This window comes from Sprattus sprattus (genome assembly GCF_963457725.1).
Source record: "Sprattus sprattus genome assembly, chromosome: 7".
In the NCBI taxonomy this organism is placed as follows: domain Eukaryota; kingdom Metazoa; phylum Chordata; class Actinopteri; order Clupeiformes; family Clupeidae; genus Sprattus; species Sprattus sprattus.
In genome coordinates, this window is record NC_137926.1 from 11073817 (window position 1) to 11094179 (window position 20363).

General features: G+C 44.2%; 1 protein-coding gene across 7 annotated transcripts in view; it reads left to right on the top strand.

Annotated features, from left to right (window-relative positions):
• The first annotated feature begins 293 nt into the window (after positions 1-293).
• Positions 294-20363, top strand: part of mon2 (MON2 homolog, regulator of endosome-to-Golgi trafficking) — a 40262-nt gene continuing 20192 nt past the window's right edge. For 4 of the 7 annotated variants that reach the window (XM_080842661.1, XM_080842663.1, XM_080842664.1 and 1 more), the window contains exons 1-12: positions 294-737; positions 9372-9435; positions 12643-12770; positions 14190-14321; positions 14854-14983; positions 15893-15990; positions 16377-16502; positions 17293-17493; positions 17971-18095; positions 18602-18747; positions 19099-19252; positions 19985-20181. In XM_080842661.1, coding sequence (XP_080698787.1) covers positions 630-737; positions 9372-9435; positions 12643-12770; positions 14190-14321; positions 14854-14983; positions 15893-15990; positions 16377-16502; positions 17293-17493; positions 17971-18095; positions 18602-18747; positions 19099-19252; positions 19985-20181 — 1609 coding nt within the window. In that variant the 5' untranslated portion in view covers positions 294-629. The remainder of the gene's footprint in view (positions 738-9371; positions 9436-12642; positions 12771-14189; positions 14322-14853; positions 14984-15892; positions 15991-16376; positions 16503-17292; positions 17494-17970; positions 18096-18601; positions 18748-19098; positions 19253-19984; positions 20182-20363) is intronic. The other 3 variants (XM_080842662.1, XM_080842665.1, XM_080842667.1) reach the window with 1 other exon arrangement.

Sequence of the window (20363 nt, forward strand, 5' to 3'; positions counted from 1 at the left end):
TCCACATATTTAGCCTATTCAGGATTAAGGTTATTACAAAATATAAAAAAAACAAATTTAAGAAAAAAAAAATCACTTACTAGCTCTACAGTTTATGTGATGGAGAACTTTTACACCTCCTAACTCTTTACTTGGAAGGACTTGTTTCCCTCATAGACAGGTTTCCCCCAGACAACCAGAGGGGGGCAGTGTTAAAGGTTTCCTGAAATCCGGTCACTGTTTACGGAAGTCCAAGTGACGTGTCAATATTCGCACAGGCATTGTGGGATCGGAACCGCTCTTGCTATGGTGAATTCAGGAGCCATGAAACCCATGGCTGAAACGAACAAATAAGTTATTCGTGCTGGCTGTTACCTTCACTGTATATATCTATGGTGACAAGTGTTATGGGTGATGCATTGGACACCTGGCGAAGGAAGGCAGATGACGTCCTCGGCGGTCTAATCCTTCTATCAAACGATTAGTGCAAGAAAAGTGGAAGATTGTGTCAATGGACGCTTGTGTAGTGCTTCACATCGCTTGTATTTTTTCACTGGAGGTGAAAAAGTAGGCCGGACCCTGCCTTAGGATTGCTAAAGCAAGCCTCTTATTTTCATGTTTTGGATATTTGGCCTGAGACAATAGCAATAATGTCGACGAGCAGCCCCGAAGCCGTGAAGAAATTGCTTGAGAACATGCAAACGGATTTGCGGTCTCTGTCCATGGAATGCAAGAAAAAATTCCCCCCTGTGAAAGAGGTAACGTTAGCTAGCTAGCTGATTAGCCAGCGTCAAGTAATGAATGTTGCCAAACCATGTCTTTTCCTTACAAACCTTACCCCAAACTGTATTTTCATGTGTTCGCTGATGTCATCAACCCAGCGGTACTAAAAGCTAACGTTGCTTGAGAGCAGAGATGACACTTCATCTAGAAATGCAGCTGTGACAGCTGCAGATGATGTAGGATAGTCACTGACAATACAAGAATGACACTACGCTACTTGCCTAGGGAACAACATGTTTAGTAACATTTAGATTGTTGTTTATATATAAGGTAAACTATATTGTTAGCTATTTAACTTAGCGGTTGTGTAGCACCGACCACAGAATGAATGCGGACCGAAAGTATTCACTTGTCTTGCATCCCATCTTACGTTTCACAGGAGTTTGGTTAAACAATTTGTAGCTGAATTAATTTAAATGTATTTATCAGTTTAGTTTGTCGTTTAGAGTACAAATGAGATTGGGCCGAGTAAATGGCCATGTTTAAATACACTGCATTCTGATGCCTTCTGCATCCTGGACGCCACAGCTTTCTGAGAAGCCCCACGCACGCTAACCTTTAAGTTGTGGGTGATGCACGATCGAAAGCCATGTCAGTTGGGGGCGTTTTTTTAGCCTTAATTGATGATATTTCGTAAGCCCCTGTTGGTTTTTTTGACCTCAAACACAGTATGTTGGTTGTTCGGACTAAACCCTGAGCGTCTTATTTGGAGGCCTGGTACGGTATGCCTCTGGCCATACAGTAGCCCTCTTTGGGTTAGTATGCAACATGAAAACGGAAACACAGGACTGAGTGCATTGTATAAAACAGGATAAGCAGAAACTGATCTGTGTTGCCACTTATCAAGGCCATAGGCTTGGGCAGGTCCCAAACAGGTTTTTGGCTATCTCTGCAGGGAACGCACACTTTTTCACCAATACTCTAAGCAAAAACTCTTTCCATTTCAAGATATGTGTTTTTTATCGGATGGGGTTCAGCAATCAAAAAAGCACGTAGACACCTGGGCTTGAGTATTGTATGGTAGGCCTACAGTTTTGCAAAAGCTAACTTCCTATTGTTTATGTATTAGGTTACTGCTTTGCACGCCATACATGGAATATCCTTTACCTCTGAACAAAATGTTGAAAATCTAACACGTACTAATCAGTGTAGTAGAATTATAATGGTAAGCAAATGGGAACAAAGACTACTTACAAGTATAGTTATTGTTGAAACCTTACATAGAAACCTGTTGATGAACTGTTATGGTCTTCCGTTCATACGCGTAGTAACTATACTTGGCACTGGGTATTATACAGCGTGAGTTTAGTGTATGCCATTTGAACTGTGAGGCTGAAAATTGACTACTTAGGTACATTCATGCAGACCACATCGACCAGTGTTTGTCATTAAGTATGGAGGTCAATGTCTGATTGTGTGTAGTAGTTGTGTTTACATGGCCAACATTAGGTCCCTTTCGAAAAAAAACCATTTGATTATCACCAGATTAAATCACCCAATTAATTATTACTCTGCAGATTTTTTAATGCCTTGTGTTTTGTCCCTAAAAACAGTCCATTGAGGGGGAGTATTTAGTGTGGCCTGACAGATTCAGCTCTTTTGGGTGTGTTGATTTGTCAAGAGCAACTCATTTATCTTTCTTCACCCTAATTTGTTTACCCGGCAACAATCCATAGCTGGCTGAATTAAGTAGAAACATCCCCAAAATAGCCAGTGACTCTCGCAAATGGGATAGGTTTGTTTTTCTATGAAAGCCACTGCATTTGTTTGTGTTTTTTTTTTTATCATTTGCATTTCTGAAATGTGTAGCCTGTGGTTTGTCCCTGAAATGCCTTCTAAAGTGAACTGAGATCATAATAGACTTGTTGCCTCAACCTTGAGTAGGACAAACTGTCTTCATGCTGTGATGCCCAGCTGTTTTAGATCTTAAGCAAAAATGGGTTGTGTTTGGGCCTACATGTGTAGGCTACCAATCACAAGGGTGTGGTACATTTTAGATTTTCAGTGTTTTTTTCCATGTGTAGGGACTCCCTAAAACATTTCCTCTTTTGTGTAAGTCTGGTTGCCTGTCTCCCTTGGAGGAAAGGCTTCAGTACCAGCTTAAAATACAAAATGAAGCCATTTATAGGTGTGTCTTCTGTCAGCAGTTATGTTTCCAACATCAATTTGGTTTTAATTTCCATGGTGTTTATTGACACTTTGACTGAAGTTGATTTAGTAAAAAACATTATAATGGTGTGGTATGTTTGGCCCACTCAAGAGAGCCCCAGCTGTATGCTTTTTTTTCATCACTTTAAAACCCCACTTAATTTCAGTTAGCACCACCCTGTAGGCTAGAGGGATTTCTATTCCTAGGCCTGAATGAAGGTTATTTATAGTGAGCCGTAGCCTAGCTGTCATACAATACACACAGCCTATTCATTATTGTTCAGCCAGTTCAACCAGTTTAGGACCAATTTGCATTAGACAACATTATGTGTGTAACATTCCCATTACTCCACAAACTGTCCCTGTATTAAGATATTGTTTGCATGTGAGCAGGATGTTTCCACCAGGTTACTGAAACCAAATGACTTGAAACCAAATGACCAAAAATGACTTGCTGGTTAGCTAGCAAGCAAGTACCTGCGTCACATTTGTGTGTGAGGTAAAGTTAAATTACTTTCCCACGGACTTTCAGTTTATTTTCTGAATTGCCAAGCCATGCTGTTGTTGTGATGTTAGCTATAGTAGCAGGAGAATGTCGATGTCTGGAGTGGCTGTGCTGGTTCGGGGAAGCCATCACAAACTCTGCATTTTAACTGTAGCGTCACAGCAGCAGTTTTAGCTTCACAGCAGCAACTGTAGCTTCACAGCAGCAACTGCAGCTCACAGCAGCAACTAGTTTCAGAGCAGCAACTGTAGCTTTACAGCAGCAACTGTAGCTTTACAGCAGCAACTGTAGCTTTACAGCAGCAACTGTAGCTTCACAGCAGCAACTGTAGTTTCACAGCAGCAACTAGTTGCACAGCAGCAACTGCAGCTCACAGCAGCAACTAGTTTCACAGCAGCAACTGTATCTTTACAGCAGCAACTGTAGCTTTACAGCAGCAACTGTAGTTTCACAGCAGCAACTGTAGCTTTACAGCAGCAACTGTAGTTTCACAGCAGCAACTGTAGCTTCACGGCAGCAACTGTAGTTACACAGCAGCAACTGTAGCGACAGTTTGCTGACCCACAACCTAGGTAACTTTAGTAACATTACTTGCCGTGTCGTTCTATACGCTCTATACCATGGTATTTGCCCCAATGTTTGCAAAGAGTCTTGTTGTCGTGAAGACCTAAAAGCACCAGTTTTCTTGCTCAGTGGGATTATTTGAATTGATTAATAATTTTAAATGCTATGCTGGGTAACGTTACCTTCCTTGTTATCTGATAACGTGACAATCCTGCGGTCCCCTTTTTGGTCAGTGTAGTTTCGTATAAACAATCTAAACAACTAACTCTCCCTAGTTTTTACTCTACTGTGTTTTGGATGCTGTGTATGTGTCCTTGCATGTCATTTGTTTGATGATATTGGATATTATGTTTGTTTTGCTTCAACTATGATAAAGGGACATCCACTTCCACACTGCGTAAGGCTTGAAAGTCTAGACCACCGCCACTGCCCGTGTCAAGCATTGGCCCTCAGGCAGCAGATGCTCTGGATTCTGCCAAATTGGTCAGCTAGCCCAGTTATTAGTGTTGCTGCCTTGGCAATGCATGTTCATGCGTGGCTTCTGAAGCAGCACTGAAGGGAAGGGTGTTGTGTTTGGCTGTTGAGCTCAAATATCAACAATCTTTCTCCAGTATTGCCTACCTTTAATTTCATTTAATTCTTAACTGTAGTGGAGTGGCCTACATAAGAATCAAGCTTGAACCCCAATTTTATCCTTCCTTTTATCCAAAGGCAACTTGTTATTGTTATTTCAACCGTGGCTTCTTTACCGAGCAGTCTTTTTGAACTTTTTTCCATCTGGTTTGACTTCCTGTGCTGGAAGTCCGTGTGTTGGCTTTGTGAGGAGAACCACTAGGTGGTTGGATTGGAGCGCACTGATTTCCGCTTACTTGCCCTCAAAGGCCAGCAGCTCTCATGTCTAAACAAAGGCAAAGAGCGATACTTGCATTTTTAAAGATTAGACTGGGTTTTAGTTCTGCATGGATGTAGAGTCTGGAGTAGTGCACAGTGCCAACTGAAATTAAATCTCTGTTGCTTAGTTACTGCCAGGTTCATGGGTAAAGTATTGTTGACCTCAGCCTTTAGTAGTGAACTACTTTAGTGCTGTCTTTTGCTGTTTTTGGACAGATCTATTACTTTTATACTAACTTATGTTTGGATCATAACTTATTTTTCATTTCAAGTGGCTAAACATTTTATGTTAGTGACCTTAAATGTAACTGTCTGTTTCCTCAACAGTAAGTGGTCAGTTAGTACTTGAAAGCAGCAGTAAGGAGTTTTGGTCGGAAACTAGCAATCTAACTACCAAAAAAGCATGCAAGATCCTTCGGAACACCCAACAACAGCCTAGTTGACACTGATAAAAGGCTTGCTAGCATGCTAACTCATGTCTTTTGGCGATATAGTTGGCTATGTTGTTTTTTACAATATAGGGGAGTGGTCCGACCCAGACCACAGAACTGTTGCAGAGCCTAGGCGGCTAGCTTGATCAATATGTGTATGTTTAATTGTTCTTCACATGAGTTTACCAAGAAAACTAATTGGAAGATGATACCAGTACTTATTGCTTATAAAACATCCTTCAAAAAGTGGAACATTTTCGCTTAGTCTCTTTAAAGCAGCAATATGGAGTTCTGTTCCAAAACTAGTACGCTAACTAACAACCTAAAAGGCATGCAAAAACCTTGGAAACATCACCAACAGCCCAGCTGACACTGATAGAAGCTTGCCAACACACTAACTGGTGTCTTTTGGCAGTAAAACCATACCTAAAAAAGTGTCAAATTGTTGCATAGTGTTACTTTAAGAGAAAAGACTTGTGAGCTATCTCTGCAAGCAAATGCAAAGTGTGATTGCTCTCCAGCAGCATGGAATCACTAACCCTTGCAAAGCAAATGACAGATTAAACGGCACTAATACATGAGTATACAGCACACTGTAGACTTTGTGACCATATTAAAAATGAGTTTACAGTCTTCATTTATTGTGTGCCGTAAGCTGCATAACAGATCAAGATAACATTTTATCTGTCCATGTATCCAAGTTCAGGGTGTGAGTTTTAAAAGTTTTCTCCATTCTACCCATACTACCCACGCTCTGCTCCGTGCTTTCAGTGTAAAGAATGTCCATGATACTGAGATTACTTGCTTTGAAATCCTCAATGTCATCAAGTCTGGCAATAGGTCCTCTTTGGTAGTACTCAGCCAAAATTAATTCTATCTGTCTGCAAGAAAGATGACTTGTGAGGAGTGGTGGTGCACCTACATAGAGAAAAGCCTTGAAAAACTTGAAGTCTTTCAGCAAATATGAATAAAAAGCATGAGACACTGAAGTTAGTGTTATCTGTGTAGAAAAAAATTGGTAGAAGGTCTGGTTTTGAAGAAATGCAAGTATCTAACTGTCTGATGTTGAAAATATGTACATCACCAACCAAACTCGGCTGCAGTATCCCGATGTTGAGGACGAATTTAAATGTGTTAGTCAACTGGAAACAGCGAAACCTAGAAATGTTCTGTTAGTCTACATCCCTTTGACAGATGATGCTCACCCCAATCATGTTTTCTGCTTTTTATGCATCTTTGCTTACATGTAATGGCATGGTTGAAATGACAGAATATAGAAAGAAAAGCGGCAGCGACTGTCGCTCTACCCAGAGCCATAGGGCAGCTCTACCCAGGGCCATAGGGCAGCTCTACCCAGGGCCATATAGGGCAGCTCTACCCAGGGCCATATAGGGTCGCTCTACCCAGGGCCATATAGGGTCGCTCTACCCAGGGCCATATAGGGCAGCTCTACCCAGGGCCATATAGGGCAGCTCTACCCAGGGCCATATAGGGCAGCTCTACCCAGGGCCATATAGGGTCGCTCTACCCAGGGCCATATAGGGCAGCTCTACCCAGGGCCATATAGGGCAGCTCTACCCAGGGCCATATAGGGCAGCTCTACCCAGGGCCATATAGGGCAGCTCTACCCAGGGCCATATAGGGCAGCTCTACCCAGGGCCATATAGGGTCACTCTACCCAGGGCCATATAGGGTCGATCTACCCAGGGCCATATAGGGCAGCTCTACCCAGGGCCATATAGGGTCTCTCTACCCAGAGCCATATAGGGTCTCTCTAGCCAGAGCCATATAGGGTCACTCTACCCAGAGCCATATAGGGTCGCTCTACCCAGAGCCATATAGGGCCGCTCTACCCAGAGCCATATAGGGTCTCTCTACCCAGAGCCATATAGGGTCGCTCTACCCAGAGCCATATAGGGCCGCTCTACCCAGAGCCATATAGGTTCGGCCTACCAAAAGCCATATAGGGTCGGCCTAGTGTACATCTGGCAGAGTGAGGGACGTCACAATAGGTGAGTGTTACACTATTCATTTCAGTTGGAGAAAAAAGACAGATTGATTTCTGTACTCAAAATCACCTAAGAACCGATTTCCTGAGAACCGTTTCACAATGCTGTGTGAATGAGCAGTCACACTGATATGATTAATAAGCTCTTATTATATATGGCTACATGGTTGTTGTTTGTAATGCCATTAACCTTTAGGCTATTAGGCATTTTTAAGGCACTGGTCAGTCACGATTGAGTGAACAATGTCCTTTTTGAAGGCCAGTTTTAGCCAACCTTACTCCAGTCAAAAGTCCTGCTCAGGCCTCTGGCAGGAGCTACTCTGAGAAAGACACAGCTGTGGCATTTAACCTTGTTGGATGAATGAAGTGGTTTATTTTAATACTGAGTTGACGCCCTTCTTCCCATAACAGAGTAAACAGCATGATTTTAATGATATGCTACCTCAAAGGCCAGAGGACTATGTTCACTTTGTCTTCCCATTTTAGCATATTTAGATACCTTAGTTTAGCACCTTGTTTGGAAGAGATTGTTAGTGTTTTGTTAGTATTTAGGCTTTTAATTTAGATGAAAACTGGTTGGAAACACAGATTGGAAGGCAGATATCCCACATACCGTCTTGTCAACATTGAATACGATTTTCAATTGCTCTTGCTCCAACTCCTAACTATTATGAAATCCTTTAAAATAAATCCTAAAGGGCTGACTTAGTATCCATCCTCCAGGCCTGCCTCTGTACCTTCTCACGGCTCCTGCCAGCACAGTAGCCTATCTGTCAACGACTGCCTGGCACTATCTTATTTTTTTGACAGGCAGATGAACCTTTTCACGCGTGTAATGGCAGACCTGTTCACGCGGTTTGATTTCCAGCAGCTCTGACAGCAGATCACAGCACAGCACTGCTGAGAAAGCAACTATTACATTGAGCAGGAGTAGGAGCTTTGTGGTAGTCACAGTCATCATGAATCGATTAAGAGGCTGAAAGGAGACAAATGCCCAACGGTGAGAGAAGGGAAGGAAGAGAGAGATGGAGAGAAAGAGAAAGAGAGAGATGCTAGGGAGTGAGAAGAGATGTGAAGAGAAGGGAAGAGTGTCCTTGCCGTGCATGTTTTGGTGTGGGTTCTGCTACTCTGGTGGGACTCATAAAGGGTCTTCTGTTGACTGTGCGATGTGGGTCAGCAGCCAGAGCTTGGCTATTCGGTGCACATCGGCAGCACCGGACTGCTCTGGCTCAGAACTGTCTCAGTCCTCAGACACCCTCTCTCTCTCTCTCTCTCTCTCTCTCTCTCTCTCTCTCTCTCTCTCTCTCTCTCTGTCTCTCTCTCTCTCTCTCTCTCTCTCTGTCTCTCTCTCTCTGTCTCTCTCTCTCTGTCTGTCTCTCTCTGTCTGTCTCTCTCTGTCTGTCTCTCTCTGTCTGTCTCCCTCTGTCTGTCTCTCCCTCCCTCTCTGTATTGTGTCTCCAGTGATGGGGTCATTTCAAGTCACTGTCTGCATGTGTGCCATTCTCTCCCTGATGCTTTTATACCCATGTTGATTGTAGTCCAGTAATGAATAGTGAATGCGTTTACTATACCCCCCATGTTGTCATAGTGCAGTATTGAAGAATTAAATGTTGTCAGGACAAGCTATGTGATTAACAACAAAAGATTTTAGGCCTACTTATTTTTGTGTTTAGTTAGGTTACAAAACATTTGAAGTGGCATTTCTTATCTCAATAATTTATTCAACTTTCATTTAGTTTGTTTACCCCTTTTCATTTCTTTCAGTTTTGTCTAAACAATTATCACCCATATCTTTAAATCTTTAAAAAGACTCAAGGTTGTTGTCTCAAGGTTGCACATTTGTAGGGGCAGTCCACATTGATATATAGGTGATGTCATTTCACGGGGGTCCACTCAGTTTGTTTTTCGGTTTGGTATGACCCTGACAGATTATTTTTGTCAGGAACCTTGCCTCTAACAAGTCAACAAAAACCTAGAGGTGTAATGGGTAGCATATCCCAGATAGACTGTGTGAAAATTAACAGGGTTTTGTGTATCTTTGTGTGTGTGTGTGTATTTCCAGGCTGCAGAGTCCGGGATTGTGAAGATCAAAACTATTGCCGCAAGAAACACAGACATTCTAGCAGGTAAACTAAATCTGTATTTCACTCACATCATGTCATTTTGGAGCTCCAGTCATTGCAGACAAGGACAACCCAAGAAATGCTCTTGGCAGTGTTGTCATGGGAGACCTGACTGCCCGAATATTCTCTCCCTCTGTGTGTCTCCCTCTGTCTCTCCCACTGCTAGCAGTCTGCTCAGTGCTTATTGAATTTTTTCTGAAATAGTTTTTATTGCCAAATAAGTTTACACATACAAGGAATTTTCTTTAGCATTTTGGTGCATAACAATAAACAGAGTAGGTACTACAAGTCAAGAAACATAAGAAAACAATATATAAAACAAAACAAAACAATGCGCACCAACACACTGAGGCGGCCATCCACAGCGCCATCGTAGAAGTGTCAGTCCCCAAACTTCCACTTCCACTATGGAATGTCTGAGACCCTGTTTAAAGTGAGTTTTGTCCATGTCACATTTACACTTACAGTTTACAGGAAGCCCACCCCGTAAGCCTAATCAATGGTATAACATTTTCAGAACCAATAAATCAAATTGGTTTAAAATGAAATTGATTGATCATCATCCATCATTGGTATCATACATCATATATTTAATAGTGTTTATTAGCTACAGTCTGCTGTTTTGAGATTTGACTTCTCTGTCAGAGCGATGGTGTTTCTGTATTTATTTCCATGTCGTATCTGCCCCAGATAAGATTCAGCAGCTTAGTTCCTGTTTAGTGTGTATGGAGTGTATTTGTGAATAAGGAAACTATTGTTGTCCTTAAAAGGTAACATGTAAGCCTGATTAGTTGTTGACTAGCAAGTTAAATAATTTCATACTTCCCACCCCAAGCAGATTGGGGGCAGTGTATTACTAAGTTTGAACACCCCTACCTCCTCTCCTTTCGCTAGTGATGGGAAGTTCGGATCATTTTACCGACTCGAATCTTTGAATCTCGTTCAGTAAAATGAACGAATCTTTTTTCGAGTCACCCGTTCATTTTAACGGGGGGGGGGGGGGGGGGTGCTACTCAACATTTTTAAATTTTATAGCCAATTCACTGGCGTAAATACGTCCACTACAAATACGTATCATATTTTCATGGAGGTTACTACATGTAAACCAGCAGATACTAATTCCTGCATTCAAATAATATTATATGAAAGTTTGGATGAAATGGTCATTTATTATCACATAAGCATTTAATGATCACGGCAAACAATTACGCTGCACTGAACTGTAAGTAAAGTTTTAAAAAGTTAAAATAACTAAACCTGTAATTATTTCTTGTGAACGAATATCATTCACGTCTTACTAACCATAGACACTCGGAAGTGAACTAGGTTAATAAGTCCTTTCTGTTTCCTCTTCTGAGCCTATGCAGGTTACGTGAAAAAATATCCAGAGCCCAGTCAAAATGAACGAAACATTTCGGTTTTCTCTAGCTTCCCATGCTGAGCCTATGCAGATCACGTGAAAAATGATCCAAATACTTGTATCCGGCAGATGACCTAATCGTTCACCTCCCGACCGTCTTTGGATCAACGTTTCGTTCATCTGCCGGATATCGTTCAATGATTCGTTCTTTTGCCGGATATCAGTCTTTCGTTCAATGATTCGTTCTTTCGCCAACCGTGTCTTTGGATCTATGATTCGTTCATCTGCCGGATATGGGTATTTCGTTCAATGATTCGTTCTTTTGCCGGATCGTTCAATGATTCGTTCTTTTGCCGGATCGTTCAATGTTTCGTTCTTTTGCCAAACGTGTCTGTTTCGTTCAATGATTCGTTCTTTTGACAACCGTGTCTTTGGATCTATGATTCGTTCATCTGCCGGATATGGATCGTTGGATCCTTTTCCACGTGACCTGCATAGGCTCAGTACAGTCAGCTAGAGGAAACAGAAATGATTCGTTCTTTTTCCGACTGGGTCTCTTGGATACGGGTCTTTTGATCATTTTTACGTGACCTGCATTCAACAAATCATTTCTGTTTCCTTGGCTTAGCCAATGCAACAGTCCCAGTTGTCCCGATGCGCGGTCATGAACGAGAAAAAGAACGAATCTTTTTTTGAGAGGACTCGTTACTCTCGAGTCGTTGTAAGGATTCGTTCAAAATGAACGAATCGTTCACGAACGACACATCACTACCTTTCGCAGAAGTAAACTAAAAGTTGGGCCAACTGGGGAAGGTTATAGACCACATGTAGCATGGAAACATTTATATGATTGAAGGATAGATTGAAAAGGCTTCCATTAGTGTCTCCATCAATGTCCATTGATATTTATATCTTACATTAGGTTAGTCGAGGCAAACAGACCCCTGTCTTTGGTCGCACTCAAGCTTTTGAGCTAGCTGATGGTCTTACCATTAATGTTAACCTATGAGCATGCTACTGAGCTTTTTGATACTAAATACAGGATAGCCATGCTTACTTCGGGTCCATTCGTCAGTTCAATCCAGCACTCTGAAAATGAATGAAAATTAGTGCCTTTAGTGGCATCTTGAGAAAGGCCTCACTGGTTCTAGCTGGTTAGCATTCTAGCTCGTATAAATCTGGGCAACACAGTGCAAAAGCACTGTTTATACCAAAATGGTAATTTCTTCATATTCTGTTGCTTTTTCTAGTACATTTTGGAATGTTTTAAACTAAAATCCTTACATATAGCACCTTCTTAGGTTATTGTTGTAAAATCAGCAATCAAGTGTAACTTAATCCCTAGCTCTCTGTGTTACTTACACCCACTGCTAAAAAGTGGGCAACGGGGGGCTGAGGAGGGGAGGGCCTTAATAATGAGTCCCGATGAGCTAATGGAAATGAGACACACACTCACGTCTCATTTCATGACCTAGAGAAGTCCCAAGCGGTCGCCTCTACATCAGCATCAGCCCTGCAAGGTTCAGGATGATTTTAACCTGTGGTTAGGGTGTTGAGTATCACTGTACAGTCATATAATTTAGTTTATAGCTCAAAAAACACATTTAAGTGTGCAGTACCTCTTTAAATTCGGAATACTCGAACACAGAAGCTAAAGTATTCAGTCAAAACAAAGACTGTATTTATTAAGGGAATGCTGCCACTTCGTGACCAGAGTTAAATTATATGACTGTACACTGTTGTCTTCGAGAGAATCCACCACTCATACACTTTAATTACATGCCTTTAATTAACCCCCCCCCCATGTTGACATGTGCTTGGTGTGACATGACCTCTGGTTGTATCCGCAGCTTTGAAGGAGAACAGCTCAGAGGTGGTGCAGCCTTTCCTTATGGGCTGTGGGACTAAGGAGCCCAAGATCACCCAGCTGTGCCTGGCGGCCATCCAGAGACTCATGACCCACGAGGTGGTGTCCGAGGTAAGGCCTGCCTAAAAACACCCTCTGTGAAATAGAAGATAATTACACTGAACTCATCCATTGCTGCTTTCATTAGTATGAAACTGTTAAGAAATAGATATAAACATGTACTGCATTGGTATCTTATAAACACAGAAAGTTTTGCAAAGCAGTCTTGTGCTCGTCATAAACCCCCCCACAGTACAAACAAGGAATCTAATGATGGTAGTAGTCGGTATAGAGATCTAATGATGGTAGTAGTCGGTATAGAGACCTAATGATGGTAGTAGTCGGAATAGGGATCTAATGACGGTAGTAGTCGGTATAGAGACCTAATGATGGCAGTAGTCTGTATAGGGATCTAATGATGGTAGTAGTCGGTATAGAGACCTAATGATGGTAGTAGTCGGTATAGAGACCTAATGATGGTAGTAGTCGGAAAAGGGATCTAATGACGGTAGTAGTCGGTATAGTGTATTCAGTCTAAGTTATCACTGCCAGATCCTGCTCGAAATTTAATCTGACTTGGATATCAATGTACAACACTAAAAAGTGCTCCTCCTCTTTGAACTCTGCCAAACACCCATCCTTCATCCTCTCCATTGCTCACAATGCGAACGGTGGAGCCCAGACGTGTTCAGTTCCCAAGCCAGTGCCTGTCACCTTTACCTTTCCCCCTGGTCTGCTCAGCGGAGGAGACCAGCTGTCTGTGGAAAACGCCCTGCCTGCAGACAGCCCCAGCAGGGTGATCAGCCGCAGTCATCCTGGGCTCAGTCTAAAAAAGCCCCTTCACCACGCTCCACTGCCCCAGAAGCTCACATAAGCCCTGGGGTTTAGCAGTGTGACCGGGACCAGCGGTGGGCGAGCTTGACTTCTCTTCAAAACACCCCACAGCGATGTCGATAATAAATCAGATTTGCATTGGAACCAACATCCTTTAGACATCTGGATGTCGGCCCAAATTATAATATTTTTTTATGGTTTGTTTGCAGATTATTCTGTTGATGTTGTTTGTGCTTTATCCAGTGTTTCATGTGGACAGAAAGGATTTGGATTACTATAGCAGTTTGCTGTAGTGACCCCTGAAGGTCCCATTTTAAGCCTTAGGAGTGGCCATCTTCTTTGCATGACCTTCCACTTCACCCTGAGGCTATGATGTTGACCTCTGAACCTATTCTCACTGACTCATTGATCAAAGGTGGGAAGATGGATTCATGAGGCTTAAGCTTGTGTGTGTGTGTGTGTGTGTGTGTGTGTGTTTGTGTCTCTGTGTGTGTGTGTGTCTGGGTGTGTGTGTGTGTGTGTGTGTGTGTGTGTGTGTGTCTGTGTGTGGGTGTGGGTGTGGGTGGGTGTGGGTGTGTGTGTGTGTGTGTGTGTGTGTGTGTGTGGGTGTGGGTGTGGGTGTGGGTGTTTGTGTGTCTGTGTCTGTGTGTTTGCCAGGCGGCTGCTGGAAACATCATTAACATGCTGTGGCAGCTGATGGAGAATGGCCTGGAGGAGCTGAAGCTGCTGCAGACGGTCCTGGTGCTGCTCACCACAAACACAGTGGTGCACGACGAGGTCTTATCCAAGGTACTCGCCCACACATCAACCTCTTTATGATTTACATTTAGTTATTTAGCAGACGCTTTTGACCAAAGCGACGTACAAGGGAGAGAACAGTCAAGCTAAGAGCAATTAAACCTGGTGTAACAATAAATAGTGTGTTTTTTTTTTTTTTTAAAGAAATAGAAAACGACATAGAAGGAAAAAGAAGTGCGGGACTGTCACTGCTTAAGTACAAGTTAAGACTACGTGCCAGTTAGGAAGGGAGGTGCTCTGATTACATATCAGTAGATCTCAGCATTGAGAAATGAAATCAGAACTAGACATAAAACCAAGAATGAAGTGCATCACGTATCTAATTGTCACTTTGTTTAAAGCAGTGCCAAACCACTCTATGTGTTTTGGGCTCTTTAAGGAGCGGTGGTATGTGTTTATTAGCTGTTCTGTTCACATCCTCCTCAGGCTGGGCTTTCTTAAAACACAGATGTTGCGTCTTCTGTTTGTGTGTGTGTAGCGTCAGTATGTTTGTCTCTAAAATAGGCTCCTTGCCCCCCCCTAGGCTATCGTGCTGTGCTTCCGCCTACACTTCACAAAGGACACCATCACCAACAACACAGCTGCCGCCACAGTGCGACAGGTCGTCACCGTCGTCTTCGAGAGGATGGTGGCAGAAGACGACCGATTTAAAGGTTAGCGTGCACCTCATTGCCAGAGAGTTAGGTATATTAGTGTTCCCCCCCCCCCCCCCCTCCTTTTCATGGATGGAGCAGAAGGCTCAAGAAGAAAGGGCCATTGTGTCCCTGAACAGGGGGATATCATCACTTCAAACTGCTGAGCCACTCTGAGAAAAGTTTCCTCCGGAGGGCTCATTTTGCAATCTCGTCTTCTTGCCTTGTTTTCCCCCTCTGCAGCCAGGAAGGGGAGTTATTCTCAGATCGCCAAAAGCTGCTTATCCCATGACTTAATTCTGAACTCGATGAATAAGTAATGGGGAGGTTGTTTTTTTTTTTTTTCGGGCCTATTTTTTTTTTAGGCTGTCTGCCTGTTGGGTGCCGTGTTGATTTTATTACTCCCCCTCCGTGTCCGCGTATGATAATGTAATCAGGAGCAGCAGCTCCCGTGGCTGCCTGGTGCTAATGTAATTCAAGACAGGCATGTGTGAGAGTGATTGAGTGTGTGTGTGTGTGTGTGTGAGTCTGTGTGTGTGTGTGTGTGTGTGTGGGTGTGTCTGTGTGGCTGTGTGGCTGTGTGTCTGTGTGTCTGTGTGTCTGTGTGTGTATGTGAATGTTTTTATGTATGCGCATACATGCTTGATTCCCTGAGCGATTGGGTGTGTGTGTGTGTGTGTGTGTGTCTGTGTTTGCAGTTGTGTGTGTGTATGCTTGTGTGTGTTGACAAATTCAGTCGAAACGGCCTGGAGGGGTCAGAGCAGTGGCCTGTTGTCCCCCATGAATCTCAGCCCGTCTTAGGCCTGTGGCAAAAGTCCAGCAGTCACATGAGTCGCCTTTGGACCATTCCCACTCAGGCCCGTGTTCAGGGCTAAGCTAGGTGAAATGTCCCTCACCTCCCCCCCCTCCCCCTTCTCTCTCCCCTCCCAGGCATGGCCGATGAGCCCCCACCAGTCCAGGGCAACAGCAACCGCCGCTCGGTCAGCACCCTCAGGCCAAGTGCCAAGGACGCCTACATGCTTTTCCAGGTACAGCCAACAGGGGGAGCTATACACTCATTCTCTCGATTTCCTATTCAGTTGAGATTGCTTCATTTAGGATGTTTTCTTAATTCCATCTGTGTTTTTCATGGGATATTGACAGTTCCACTGATGTGCTGTTAGAGTGGGATTGGGTTAGGTTTATTCTGGCCAAGGATATTTAAACACTAGTATTGGGAAACACCCTTGAGTGATCTTGCATCTGGACTCCGGAGTGGTTTTTAAGGGTTGGCTAGGAGATTGCTGTAGATCTCAGAGGACTGCTTTTAAATGTGTCCCTCCACTACAATGTACAAAGAAACACTTTTTTTTATCACATGCGGTAGACATTACGTACACGACGTTCATCCTCCCTTGTTCCCCCCTTCGAATAGGATTTGTGTCAGCTGGTGAACGCTGACGCTCCGTACTGGCTGGTGGGCATGACGGAGATGACGCGCACGTTTGGTCTGGAGCTGCTGGAGTCGGTGTTGAACGACTTCCCTGGAGTCTTCCTGCAGGTCAGCACTTTTCAACTGTGTGTGTGTGTGTGTGTGTGTGTGTGTGTGTGTGTGTGTGTGTGTGTGTGTGTGTGTGTGTGTGTGTGTGTGTGTGTGTGAAGTCATCGCAGACTGCTGCAGAAGCGAACACAGTGCTGAGTGCACTGAACTGTTTGTTGGGCAATGAATTTGTCCTTGGCTCACGGGGGGGGGGGGGGGGGGGTGTGTCATAGTTTTGCTCTTCCTCTTGTTGCTTTTTTTCCTCCCATATATCATGTGTGACTCACAAGACGTACTCCCTCCGACGCAATACAGCACATACTGTAGCCTTAACTCCTGCGTGGGGTGATGTACTCTTAGTATTTAAAGGGTAGTTCTGTGAGGTTAACCTGGCCACACTACTTTTTGTACATTATCAGAATGTGTTCTCCACACATCTCCCCATGTGTGCTTTGAATGTATTCTAACTCTTTGTCCTCGCTTACGCTACCGTGTAGTCTAGCCTGTGTAGTCTAGCCTGTGTAGTTATATATTGCCTCTACTGCCTTGCCACAGTCATTGTGGAGTCATGGTTGTATGAGTTGAATGCTTCTGCCCATTGGATTGGAAGGCCTTGCTGTAGTTAATGTTTACGTATCCCCTGAGTTGCTGCCTGTATGTGATGTGGTCTGATTGAGTTGTGTGTCAAGTGTAAGTCAAATGTATTTAGAAAGCACATTTAATAACAACTCATGTTGACCAAAGTGCTGTGAAATCAGAGTAGGCAATCATAATAAAATGTAAAATCAATTGACCCGCCCCCCCCCCACAGCACCAGGAGTTCAGCTTCCTGCTGAAGGAGCGGGTGTGCCCACTGGTCATCAAGCTCTTCTCACCCAACATCAAGTTCCGGCAGGGCAGCAGCGGTGGCAGCTCGGCCTCGCCCGCGCCCGTGGAGAAGCCCTACTTCCCCATCTGCATGAGGCTTCTGCGCGTCGTCTCCGTCCTCATCAAGCACTTCTACAGCCTGCTGGTGAGGACCACAGGGATGCTGTCTCTCTCTCTCTCTCTATCTCTCTCTCTCTCTCTCTCTCTCTGTCTGTCTGTCTGTCTGTCTGTATCTATCCCTCTCTATCTCTCTTTCTCAGTGTTCATCTCTCTCTCTCTCTCTCTCTCTCTCTCTCTCTCTCTCTCTCTCTCTTTCTCTCTGTCATCTCTTATTTCCTGTTTCTCATCCCTGTGTCCATCTCTCTCTCAATCTCTGTCTGGCTTTTCCTTCTTGCCTTAGTCTCTGCTCTTTGTGTTCCTGTCATGTCAGCGTTTTTTCATTCTCTGCTCTATTTCTCTCTGGTGTCCGTCGTGGTTTTTTGTCAGCGACCTGTCCTCCGTGTTCAACCATGTGTTCTCCTTCTATTTCTGTCTTCTTTCGTTGATTTATATTTGTGACGCACGTCTAAAAGTGATGACTGTATGTGTTCACTGTTCCGTGTGCATGTCCATTGTCCTGTAGGTGACAGAGTGTGAGATCTTCCTCTCTCTGCTGGTGAAGTTCCTGGACGGGGAGAAGCCGCAGTGGTTGCGAGCCGTAGCCGTCGAGTCTGTGCACCGGCTGTGTGTTCAGCCTCACCTGCTGCGGTAAGAGAAAGAGAGAGAGAGAATGAGAAAGAGAGAGAGGCAGAACGGGAGACGTAACGGGAGACGTAACGACCAACACTCAGTAACACTGTCAGTCACGCAGTCCCCACACATACAACATGAATAACAGGCCTACACAAGCACTGTCAGCACCACCCTCATCGTTAACATTCTGTTCCACCTTCTGTGTATAGTTCTCATCTGTTGTTATTACTATAAGCCCTCTGAAATTTGTCGAATGGGTGGTCTTGCCTTAAAATGAGCAGCTCCTATTGTCTGTCTGGAATTGATGGGGGACCGTTCGGCTGGGTTTAAGGATAGCTGAAACGTCACAGTGTGCAGAGCGAATGCATCAGGAACGTGGCTTGTGTGTTGACACTTAACACTTAAGGATAGCTGAAACATCAGGCTGTGCTTAGCGAATGCGTCTGAAACTTGGCATGTGAGTGGACACTTAACGCTTAAGTGGACTGGTGCTTTCATTCTGCAACCCTGTTCCCTCCCAGCTCCTTCTGCCAGTCCTATGACATGAAGCAACACTCCACCAAGGTCTTCCGGGACATCGTCAACGCCCTGGGGTCCTTCATCCAGTCCCTCTTCATCGTGCCCAACGCTGGTAACCCAGCATCCACCAACACACCCGTTGGTCAGTGTAAGCCTCTCTGCTGAAACCTCCGATCTGATTAAACATATGGCTAGCTGCTTTGTAATGGTAGCTTTGTACTTCTGTCTTGCTGTCACTCCCGGTTTGAATGTAATTTAGTACTACAGTGCTATGTTTGTACTTTAAAAGTGCTTAATGAATTCAGTCAGTTGTGGTACAGTGGCTTAGATCTAGAAAAGCCATTGATGTTATTAAAAGTGGGAAATAACTGTAGGATTTGTCTTCCTGTTTCTTTCTCTCTTTCTCTCTCTTTCTCTCTCTCTCTCTCTCTCTCTCCCTCTCCTTCTTCTTCTTCTTCTTCTTCTTCTTCTTCTTCTTCTCTCTTTCCGTCTCTCTCAGGTGGTTCTGGGTCGGCAGCGCAGACGGCAGCCCAGAGCGGGCAGGGCTTGGCGGGGGCGAGCGGGGTCCTGACCACGCAGGCTGCCTTTGAGTACCGGGGCACCTGGATCCCGCTCATGACCGTCAGTGTGCAGGGCAGCGCCAAGGCCACCTAGTAAGTGCCGTCCGACCGACCGACCCCTCTCTGCCTCGTCCTCGGCGCACAGATGGCTAGACTAAACAAGGCTCAAACAAAACATGTCCAGACAGCGCACCTCGTGCTCAGTGCACTGAGGGGTCAGGACTTACTGTGTGTGTGTCTGCTTCTCTTAGCTAAACACAACAAAAACAGCCGCTGATGCATTAAAACCCTTTACTGTACACACATCACGCACAAAGCTGTGTGGCTGGGAATGCTTGATGAGATGGTCTTCCTCTTTTCCTTTTTTTTTGTGCCTGCACTCACCAAACAAATCAACAAATGAAACCAAAAAATGTATTCAGGCTTCTAGAGAATTAAGTGCAGACTACACAGTGAGCCTTTGTATCTTGTGTTCATGTTCTCCTGATTTAAAACCCCTCAGTGACAGACAAAGCACTGTCGGGCATGATCAGCAGTAGAGTTTATGGCCTGTGTCACATACCCATCACTGCAGATACACAGAACACTGTAACACATGCAGAGCAACACGGGTACAGAACATACGTGTCACGTACATGTTCAGGAACTATACTCAATTATTGCAATGACAAAACCCAAATGCTAGTACTGATCAAGATGAAAGACACAAATGTGTTAAAGATGTGGTAGAGGTAGAGCAGGTGCAGAGTTTGTGGACAGACGTACATGGTCAGTAAATATATGATAAGATATATAGATACCTTCTAACTCTTTTCTTCCCCTTAGCCTGGAGATGCTGGACAAAGTGGAGCCGCCGTCCATCCCTGAAGGCTACGCCATGTCTGTGGCCTTCAGCGCCCTGCTGGACCTGGTGCGGGGCATCACCTCCATGATCGAGAAGGAACTGGCAAAGGAGGAGGAGGAGGCCGCCACCCGGGACGGCTCAGAGGCACCCGCCTCACAGGAGAACCCCCAAGAACCCCGTGAGTGAGAGCCTGATGGGTTGTAGACAACTTTCTGTTGCCTTGAAGGAGAACAGTTTTGTTATAATTTGGGCCCTATTTTCATATCTGTTTGGGTACACATTTTTACTATGGACAGAAATGTGTTAAAAACTCTATAAATGGCAACTGCTAAACGGCTATATTAACAACAATAATAACAA